The sequence below is a fragment of the Papaver somniferum genome, chromosome 8 (genome assembly GCF_003573695.1).
Source record: "Papaver somniferum cultivar HN1 chromosome 8, ASM357369v1, whole genome shotgun sequence".
NCBI lineage: Eukaryota > Viridiplantae > Streptophyta > Magnoliopsida > Ranunculales > Papaveraceae > Papaver > Papaver somniferum.
In genome coordinates this window covers 2,324,518-2,335,901 of record NC_039365.1, presented here as the reverse complement: position 1 = coordinate 2,335,901, position 11,384 = coordinate 2,324,518, and the positions used below count along the sequence as shown (strand labels likewise).

Sequence of the window (11,384 nt, the reverse complement as noted above, 5' to 3'; positions counted from 1 at the left end):
TTGAATACGTCCAATTATAAAGAGAACCAATATAATACAAAAAAGGTAAAACACAAGACACAAGAAGTTTTGTTAACGAGGAAACCGCAACTGCAGGAAAAAATCGAGAACTCGTCCAGATTTGAACACCAAACTATATTAATCCACTACATACACTAGCTTACTATCAGATTTAGGACTGGAATGTAGTTAAGACTGAATCCACCCTACAAGTGACTCAGTACAGTCCCGCTCCTTACGTCTCCTGAACCTCTAAAGATTGTACGTAATTGATTCCCTTAGCTGACGTCCTTTACAGCCTAAGAGTTGCTTCAGCCAAAGTGAAGACTCTTGATACTAATCTTCCTATAACAAATAATCCCTTTTGATATCCGTTTAGATCAAAGATTAAGGTGGGGAAATATGCTTACAATAGAAAAAGTTATAGCGAACCTCACAAATCCAGAACTTACGACTCCCGAAGAGCATCCTAGATTCTAAACCACCTCTCAAGAAAAATCTTCAAAATATCGATTAAGATCAGTTTTCTTATATCTATCTTGAGGAATCACAAAGTCTGAGACGAAGAAAACTTTGCAAGTACAATCTATCTTGCCTGAAAGAGATTATGAAAACCACGATAACAGAAAAGAAACATCATGATACAAGAACTACCTAGGTAAAGATAGTCGGACCTGGCTTCACGGATCCCCAAAGTGAAGTCTTTTAGTCGTAGACCTAATTATGTTTCTCAGAGGAAAGCTAGATCTATATATGAAGAATCTAGAATCACCTAGGACACAAAGTGTCAGGGATTGAATTTCTCAGTTGAAAGAGCATCTCTATTTATAGTTTTCTAAGACCATCGGTTGCTTAGAGTTAAATCTAAGATAACTTGAGAATCAAGCAAATACTTTTAGGTCTTGAAAATACAATAGAAGAATATACACTATGGATCGGTTCTGGAATCGTGTAAAATGACTGTTAGGTTTGGCAAGTATGCCAAAGAACTAAAATCAATTTGATGTTCATTTAAACACCTAAGAATTTAATCATGATGCACGTACGTAAGTTTTTGAGTGATCAATGAAGTCTTATAAATATGTTTGAGAGAGTTTTAGTAATGTTAAACATATTTAAAAAATAAGTCTTTGAGCATCTGTTATAATCTATTGGGACACTTGGTACAACGGTTCGTGAACCGTTAGGCTTGTTCATGAGACAGGGTGCAATGTTTTGTGAAGCGGGTTCTCCAACCCTACAAGACTACCAAAATCAGTTGTACGGTTCGTGAACCGGGTTCACCAACTGCTATCCTATAATACCAACTTCAAGAAATCAGTTAACGACGGTTCGTGAACTGTTCCCAACTGAACTCACAGTTTGCGAACTGGTTCGCCAACCTTCCTGTATTTCTGAACTCAGATATCTATGGTTTGCAAAGTGATTCACCAACCTACACTAGCCAGAAATTTTAGTATTTCTGAATTTCTCTCTTTTGATGTTTGAAACATTCCCAAGTGATAAAATAATTTTCTTGAGTAATTTTCAATTGTTACACAAATTAATTCACACAATAAATTTTTTTAGAACTAATATTGTTAAGGATCGATGAACATCTTTGCTAAAATCATATTTTGAGATTTCTAACAAGAAGAGCTTGACTCGAATTTTCTTCCTTGTAAATCTACTGAAAGTCATACGGCACTGGCTCAACGAATAAAATGTAAGATAGTGAGAAAAATAGAATGGTTTAGTCTTCACATACATGATACAGAAGTTCTTCAAATGTCTTCGTCGATCTTCAGTTTTCGAGGGTGATGTCTGATACTCAACTACCAAATTATAACTCAGTCCAAGACTTGACTTAATAGACTAGAAATCGAGATATTAGTTTGATCATTTAACATTGACAACAGGCTTCAGATAGTAACACTTATGCCGTTCAACCGAGCATTAATTAATTGCTCTAACACAAGTGTTGGATAGGTTATTCGATCTCGAATATGTTATTCGTAAAATGATTGTTTCCCTTCGTCCACTTACCTCTGATCGAAAAATCGTCACAACTATATGACTTGAAAATCTGTATTGTAACGCAAATTTACACAAGTATCTTAAGTTTTTCACGCGACATAAAAAAACGTGTCGTGGCCTAAAATTTACCCAGTGATTTATATTTTATTTAGTGATCAAAATTTAGTCTCATGATGTAAATTTGTTTTATGTTTTTTGTGAAAGTAATTTTATTATGATCTCAAGGCTCAGTGTATGCATCAGAGACAGGCTTATCAAGGGGCTAACCTAGGTTATTTCCAGTCCCTAATTCTAGCATAACTTAATTTTTGTATTGAAATTGTTTTAAAGTTTTGTTTAGCCTATGCTTATCAAATATTTCCATCCTTTTAAATGTTTTTTGAACCCAGTTATAAGATAATTTTAGCCTACTTAACATAGATTCTAATTTATAAGTTAAAAAAATAACCAAACCATGTAATGATAATGTCAATACAACCATGTCATCAGATCCTACCCTTTAAATAAACCTGGCTAAATTGGGGCATGTACCATTTAATTGGGGTCTATCAAATTTTCCTTCCCACACCACCAAATTACTATAGGCACCCAAACTTCTAAAAAATACTAATCTACCCCCATATTAATTCCTAAAACTCTCTCATATAAATTCTAATCTTTCTATTTTCAGTAAATCCAAAAACAAAAAAAACTAAACCTAAAAAAAACTTTCTGTTTCCATCATAATCTTTCCAAATTCTCAAAACCCTAATTTTCATCTTCTTCTCCGGAGATCTTCGATCCAACCAAGAAAAAGGTAAATCTCCATCAACCCAATCTATGATTCTTCATATCTTGTTGATTTACATGTTTAAATCTTCGTTTTTGACAAATCAAAATTCTGATTACACCCAGAATCGGTTTTTATTGACCTATCGAATAAACCGATTCTGGGTTTTGTTTTCGTCCATGAAGAGCATGCACAATAATCGGTTTACATGATGATTAACATAACCTGATTTTGGGGTAGAAATGAAATATGAAAATACATCACCAAAATTGGTTTATATATGTAATATGTATAATCCGATTACTGTAGTCTCTTCATCTCCTTTTCACAATCGGGTTTTATACATGTACCACATAACCCGATTGTTTTAGTCTCTTCAGAATTAGATTACTTATGTTTCTATATGTACCGATTGCTTACTTGATTTTTTTTTTTTGTTGTGTAGAATGGACTTCACACACCTACCATTTTACTCTCGAGAGCTAACCTTGGAGGACATTGTTAGGACACCACAAAGAATGCCAGAAAGGAGCCTCTATAAGTTTGCATATGGGCGTGAGACCCATCTTGAACAAGCCCTTGCATTGATTGACAAACTTGCACTGGAGGAGCTTTATGAGGTCACGAGGTTCACTAGGATGAGGATAAACATGATTTTATCGGAGAGGGAGCTCCATGCAGAAATGGAAGGTATGTGGGAACAAATGTCTCAAGCACAAGCTGCTTCTCCTGATGGTGCTGATACTGGTGATGCTGGTGCTCCTGATGATGCTGCTCCTGGTGGTGCTGCAAATGCTCCTGGTGGTGCTGCAGATGTTGGTGCTCCTGCTCTTTAAGTTTTTACGTTTAAGTTTTAGATATTAAAAGTTTAGGTTTATAAGCCTATTATGGTTGTTTTAAGTTCTTGATACTCTTTTAAGGTTTGTATTTTGGATGATCTCTGTGTTGAACTTAATGCACTTGAAGTTTTCATTATAATTATGTGTTGATCGACAATTCTAGCCTGACATGCCAACAATCGGTCTACTCGATATGTCACAATAAACCGATTGTACAAGCCATTTTTCCTAGATGTTTTTAAGCCAAGCTAGAATCGGACCACATATGGAAATATATAAACCGATTGGTGTCGGTGAAAATTCAAAATTTAAAATGTCTTTAATAGTTTTACATTGGTGCAAGAGAGACCGATTCCTTGTGGCATATAAACACAATCGGATTTTACAGTCCTTCTAAAAGACCGATTATTTCAAATTGTTCACGTTTTCCAAAAAAAAATGTCGTTTGGGACTTTCTCTATAAATAGAGACCTCACCCTTGGACCTCATTTGCCCCAAAATTGATCATTTTATTCCCCCTCACTCCATATACTCCACAACTACTCATTTCATACATATACATACAAGGAATGGCATCATTCGACTCCGCGGAAGATTTGGCAATCACGAAAGCATGGTATGCGGAAAATCGACTTAGACGTCAATCCTCCGAAAGGGAGGATTCAACAACCTTTTGGGCTAAAGTACACAACACATTTAGGCAAGAGTATGGGAATCCTAATGCAAGAAATGTCCAACAAGTCCATGATAGACACTTAGTCATCGAAAATGCGAAAATTGCTTTTTTAGCTCTCTAACCTCGGATTTTTAACACTCGCCTCTTCACCTTGTCCATTGCAGAATTTGTAAGTAATTTTGTGAGTTTTTTTTTTCCGTAACCCATGTTGTTTGATCTTCCAATAAAATACCAGTAACAAATGTAAGTTCGTTTTTGTGTTTTTGTAGCACGAAGTCGTGAAAGCGCGCTACTTGGAAGAAAAGAGGGAAGCATTCGCATTCGATGCAAGCTATCACTTCTTGCCAGAAAGAATCCCGAAGGATAACCCGAACTACTTGGATGCGGTATCGTCTTCGGAGGAGGAAGATTGATAGATTTAGAAGTTTTTGTATAGGTTTTGTGGGTAGACCTCTATGTAAACCCTCACGAGATTATAACTCGTCCACTAGGATCGTCTAGGGGTTTAAAGACTTGATGCATGTGCTAAATGCATCCTATAATAATAATGGAATGAATGAAAATTGGTAATGAAAGGAAACAATCGGTTTATATATGTCATAAGTAAAATCCGATTTCGAAAATCGGATTATAAACATGTCAACGTTAACCGATTATAGATGTCCCCTGTTAATTTGAAAACACCAATCCAGAATCGGTTCACAAGTGAATGAACGTAAACCGATTCTGAGTACTGTTTACGAAAAAAAAATCAAAATGTTGATGCTTTGATGAACTCTCTAACATTAGTTAATCTCACATCCAAAACAAAATTAACCCCTGATACGATTAATTAGTGCTGATTAATCAGGGATAAAATAGGTAGTTTGGTATTTATTTTGATAAGGGGTGGTATGAAGTGATTTCTAGTGACCTTTTTTGTCATCTAGCTATAGGCCCCAGTTATGTGGTATATGCCCCAATTTAGCCAGGTTAATAAATACTTATGGGGTTGTTAATCGAATCATTATAACTTGTTAATATGAGCACACTGATTTCTCCCTTTAACAAAATCCCAAAGTTGGAAATTAAACTGTTTGTTGTCCTTCCCACCGGAAATGTACTAGGATTCCTTAGGAAGCTTGTGGGCAATATTTGTGAGATCCAAAAAATTAACCATAAAAAGGAGGAATTTCATGGGGACAGTGGTCGAGGCCTACTCATATTTCACGGCTTTTGGAGTCACCATTCAACAACTGCGACAGGGTACTCATATGTTCTACGCTTGTTGCTCCTCACCGCACAATTATCCAAACGTCCCAAGTCCTAGAATTGGATAGAAACATGTTTTGAGATATACTCAAATGTTTGGAGGCATATACCTGTTTAAATTTGGCTGAAAAATTATCATTCGAACCTTAAGTTATCAGCCGAACCTAGACAAAAGCAGAAATTATCAGCCGAATCTTGAGTATGTCTCAAAATTTTTGAATATGCCTCAAAATATGTTTCATTGGATAACCGTTTCGGAATTGACATACAAAAGTCCAGCATTCACCTCTTCAGTTGTGGCAAACAAACAAGTGTGAAACACACATCTGTTCAACATTACCCATGACATGTTGCTTCCGGGCTACAATTTGCACTTTTGAACAAAAAGTCATTGTGCCATACCGCCATTGTCATATTGTCCCACTACATGTACATAATTTATTGTTGGCCGTATAGACTTGGAGAACAAAAAAAAAAATGTCAAAGAAACCGGAATACTAGAAGTCCAGTGTCAATATTCAAATCGGAAAAAAGAGAGAAGCAAAATCAGTCAAGAAAATCTTCTTTTGTTTTTTGGAAACCAAAAGTTAAAGAAAAGAATAAACATTAAACAAAGAACAATCAAACAAAAGATTATTGAATGGTTTTTGTCAATCCATCCATCCATTAAAATGAAAATGAAAATTCCCCAAGTCCCACCACCACAAACCAAGTGGCCATTTTTCTTTTGTTACAAAGAATCTTCAAAATTATTGAACCACCATTAGCCACCACCTTTTGTAACGTTTGAAAAGAAAAAAGAAAAAAATGAATTGAATGAACCCTGTTTTTCAGTTTTGTTTTTCCTCAAATTCTAATCCTGCAAACAAATACAGCCTGTAACAAGAAGAAGAAGAAGAAAGAAGGATTTCATTAAAAACTTCACAACCACCATTAAACCAATTCACGTGAACTCAAAGCTCATTCACTGAACAGACAACATGTCTGGTGTCAGCCAATTTAATCTCTAGGTGTTCTCTCATTTTAAAATTTGCCAAATTGATTGTATCTTATAATGTCTCATCATCAATACAAGATCAAGATCAAGATCAAGATGCAATATCCTAATTTATGATTACCACATGGATAATGTCAATGCTTTGCTAATTTTTACTCCATCTAAGATCAGCCTGAGACAAAACTAGCAAAAAGAAAAAGATAGGCTCCAACTCGGACCAACCGGGTCGCCATCCAGCATATTCAGCGTGCAATAGTGCAGGAAGCTTTCATCCATGTATGAGGTCTGCAAAAGTTATCAATGGGGTAGGGTTGCTAGTGGATAAGGTGCAAACAATAGGAAAAGTGGAGGTTCAGCAGTTACAATCATTGCCAGCTTTAGGCATTTGTTGGCATTCCATCTGTTTGTATAGGAGAATCCAAAATGCAAGCTAGAGTTTTTCTGTCATTGATGGCGAAACAAAAGGCCCTACTACTTCCAGTTTTTGCGTGCTGTCTAACTAATTTGCTGTAAAGCTTTAATCCAACCAAGCAGACAACTGATCATACCTGGGACGGCAAGAGCGGACAAGTGACAACCGATGGCTGCGACGTTTCTACTGTAACGTTATCGCCATCTCTTTAATAAAATGCAAGTCAGTGGTTTTGAGGCGCTTGCGAGACTAAGCAAAAGATAAAATGCAGGAGAGATCGGAATTCAGAACATGTAAAATATATATCGTGATCTTATTATTACTTGTATGTGGATGAATGAATTTTTCTATGGTACAAAATGCATCCGAAAGGAAAAATCTACACTAAAAATGGATAAGAACATACAACAAATAAAAGCAAAAAACATTTCGTAAACATATAGCCAAAAAAAAATTGAAGTCACCTATTATACTTTTTCTTTCTTATCTCCACTTCATTTGTTGGTGACGGCTACTACTGCTTTCTCCTTCACTTGTGTCAGAAGTTGTTTCAGCCAACTTTTTATCACCCAATTTCGCACCATCTTGATTATGTTGTCGATTATCACGACGTGATTGAGAAGACTCTCGTCCAACTCGGCGTTCTGACTGAACATTAGACTGTCCATATAAAAAGGTTAATAGGTTGCAGTTGCAAAGAAAATTTTCTAGGTTCGTTTATCTGTAGGTTTTGAGGTGTTTTCCATTTAAGTGATCACTTTAGAATGTTCAAGCAGTGTTTTCTGGCAAGAAAATCAAACTGGAACTCAAAAAAAATGAAAATAAAAAATGTCTATTTGAACTTACATGAGTGACGTCCCGGAATAGCAAATCATCAGCTTCGAGCATGTGGATAACATGTCCCATTTTCGGCCTCTTTTGTCCATCGGGATCAACACAACGAAGAGCAACCAGTAGAACACGTTTCAGTGCCTTTGAAGGAGGTTTTTCAGGCAATTTAGGATCCACTACTTCCTCAGATTTCCGGCTCCCAACCATGTTTTTTAGCCACTCAACCAAATTCACCTGCAAGTTGATCATTCGTTGTTAACTACAAAATTCGGTTTGTTGCACACATGAACAAGTTGAATGTAATTCTGAAGGCAACAAACCTCTCCAGCAGGTCGACTATAATCAACAGGGCTCCTTCCTGTAATTATCTCCATGATAAGTATTCCAAAGCTGTAGACATCGCTTCTTTCATTCAACATACCAGTGCAAGCATACTCAGGAGCTACATATCTACAAGATTCACAGAAAAGTTAGCAACAGGGTCACAGATTCTCTGGTCTGCTGGCTGCGAAAAATAATTAAACTAGGCAGATACTAACCCAAATGTTCCCATGACACGAGTTGTGACATAACTGCTTTCCGAGCATAAGAGCTTAGCAAGACCAAAATCAGAGACCTTGGGATTCCATTGTCGATCAAGTAGTATATTGCTAGATTTAACATCCCGATGAACAACTTTTGGTTCAAGACCTTCATGAAGATACGCAATACTGGAAAAAGAAATCCGTTGAACTACATCAGCTTAAAATCTAACACGAGAAAACCTACATAAACAGATTTTTCTACCAGAAAGAAATAATCATACCCTTTAGCTGTTCCAAGAATAATATTCATCCGATTATCCCATGTTAAAGGACTGACTAGCCCTACATCCCCATGGAGCCACTGTTCAAGATTACCATTGTCCACATACTCATATACAAGCATCCTAATCATGAAAACCAAATAATACAGTAAGAAATCTCAAACTAAAAAAAAAGGTCAGCTTCATAATTTGGCGAAAACCAATCAAGTAAATGAAATCAATACCTGTAAGCTCCCTCCACACAGTACCCAAGCAATCTAACTAAATTCTTATGTCGAACACGGCCAATTACTTCCACCTCCACCTTGAATTCCTTCTCTGCTTGCCCCCTAAAAAATTCATCAACCTCACATTAATTCTTCATCACAATTTCTTAATTCATTCATAAAAATCAAATTTAACCACTGCCAACTATAGAAACTAACTATCCAATTCAACCACCATTAAGTAAATACAACCAAAATTAGAACTCATAACAGACAAGTCAACCAAATTCAATTGATAATGAACAACAAAACTATAACTGAAATCAATCCGAAATCAATTACCTAATAATTACTTTTTTCGATAACAATAATACGAAAAAATTCGTTGAAAATGATAATTAGTCCAAAATTGAGTAGTAGTACCTGTTATTTAACAAATTCTTGACAGCAACAAGAGTATTATCAGGCAAAAGACCACGATAAACGATTCCATAACCACCTTCACCGATAACATTCTCATCAGCTAATCCATTAGTAGCTAATTCAAGCTCTCTTAATGTATACCAATGTCCCCAACCTAAATGTGATACTTCAGGCAAACCACCACCGCTACCACTACCGGCATTATTCCCCGACATCGAAACCGAATCCGTTGCATTTGTTGATCTACTCTCACCACTAGCATGTGATGAAGGACGATGCTGTTGATCAGAAAATATAACTCTATGTTCCGTTTTACCAATATCAATCTGGATCTCTGGAACCTGTTGTTCTGGTTTAATGATTTCTTTGATCTCTTTTGATACTACTGGAGATGGATCTATTATTCCAACTCCTCCGCCATTATAAGATTGTTGTTTTCTCTTTTTTGATGATGATGATGAATTTTTTTTAGGAGATTTCCAAATACATAATGAAAGTAAGAACAAGATTAGTACTATTGCTGCTCCGACGCAAATTCCGATTACTACTCCTAATTTCAATCCAAAAATTGATGTTGATTTTGATAATTCTGTGTTTATGAATGCTGTGTTATCACCCGACGATGACGATGACGATGACGGTGCCATTGGATGCAGAGAATGAGGTTAAAATCTTAAAGATCTAAGAAATTGAGGTTCTCAGAATTCATGCATGGTTATAAATTCCACCGTCAAAAAATAATGTATGTTTACCGGAAAATGTTTTGAGGTTTTCCGGTAAGTGGGAAAACGGTGGAATTGCAGAGTGAAGAGTGAGAGATGGAGGAAGAAGAGTGAGAGTGTGGTTTTTCTACTGTGATTTTAAGAGAGTTGGCGTAATGACGGAAATATCCTTGGAAGTCCAGTTTCCAAAGCGGAATTATATACTGTAACACGTCAGAGAGATTAGACTGGTAGTGGGACCCACTAGATGTGGGTTCAATAGTCAAGACTGTTGGTTAACGCGGTTCCAATTGTTTTTGAAATGGGACGGCCGGCAGGCTATTAAAGTCGTGGTATGTGCCCTATGAAGAAGAGATCAGACATGAGGTAGTACCACCAAGGCACCAAGCAGCACTCAAAATGGTCAGTGGCTCAGTGGTCCATATGTGATTTGGGCGCCTTTCTCTTGGTCTTCATTATTTTTATCCAGCAATTACTTTCCTTGATAACACTGTTTTTCACGATGATAACATGAAAATTTTAAGCTTCTCTTCTCTTAAATAATCCATGATTTTATTAATTATAACCTACATAAAATAAATTGTTATTTTAACTAAATCTTTGAGGGAAAAACACAGAGAAGACCAAGAGTCTGAGAAAGTACAAGAGGGATTGTATTGATAGGCAGCAACCATATAATATAGCAGAGTATGCTTTATATACAACCATGGAAAAACCCTAACTACCTAGTTGGGTCGCATATTTATGGGACATAGGCCCTACAACACTCCCCCTTGTACGGTTCAATAGAATTTCATACGCAGTGCTTCACATATAGTGCTTCGAATGTAGTTTTTCAAATGTCGTCCTCTCCTTGATGACTTGTGCCGAAATCAATTGCTTCATTAAAACTTTGAAAAGGAAAAACCCAGTGGGATAAAACCTTGGTAAAACTCTTCACATGTAGTACTTCACATGTTGTCTCTTACTTTACATGTAGTTCATCACATGCAATACGATCTTTACAGATCGATGGGTCTAAGTTAATTGCCTCGTTTAAACTTCGTCAGGGAAACCCAGAGGGACAAAACCTGAACTAAAGAAAAAGAGTACAACATTGAGCAAACTTAGAACATGGTTGGACTCAAATATGTTGCCTCATTAAAACCTTGACAAGGATAACCCAATGGGATAAAACCTTGACGAAGGGAAAAGACAACATGACAGATGCAAGTAAAGGTGATATGTTGCAGATGATCACTTTGTTCCGTTGAAGTTGATTAGTTGCTTCACAACTCCTAAGGCAGAAAATCCTTGTGGAAACGACAATAGCCTTGGTTGGGAAATTACTTCCCGGTGTTTGTTTTTGTCTCATTAAAAACCTTGCCGAGCAACAAAACCCTGTGGAAAAAGTAACCTCGGTGAAGGAAAAGAGTTCAACACACCATTAGATGCTCC

At 36.5% G+C, this 11,384-nt stretch overlaps 1 protein-coding gene across 1 annotated transcript; it reads right to left on the bottom strand.

Annotated features, from left to right (window-relative positions):
• Nucleotides 1-7,235: 7,235 nt before the first annotated feature.
• Nucleotides 7,236-10,058, bottom strand: LOC113304222 (probable serine/threonine-protein kinase At1g01540). Its single transcript, XM_026553280.1, has 7 exons — nt 9,226-10,058; nt 8,821-8,925; nt 8,597-8,719; nt 8,331-8,501; nt 8,112-8,241; nt 7,807-8,025; nt 7,236-7,620 (listed from the first exon to the last, which is right to left on the bottom strand). The coding sequence occupies exons 1-7, from the start codon at nt 9,870-9,872 to the stop codon at nt 7,444-7,446; spliced, it is 1,572 nt and encodes a 523-aa protein (XP_026409065.1). The 5' UTR covers nt 9,873-10,058; the 3' UTR covers nt 7,236-7,443.
• Between the last annotated feature and the right edge of the window lie 1,326 nt (nt 10,059-11,384).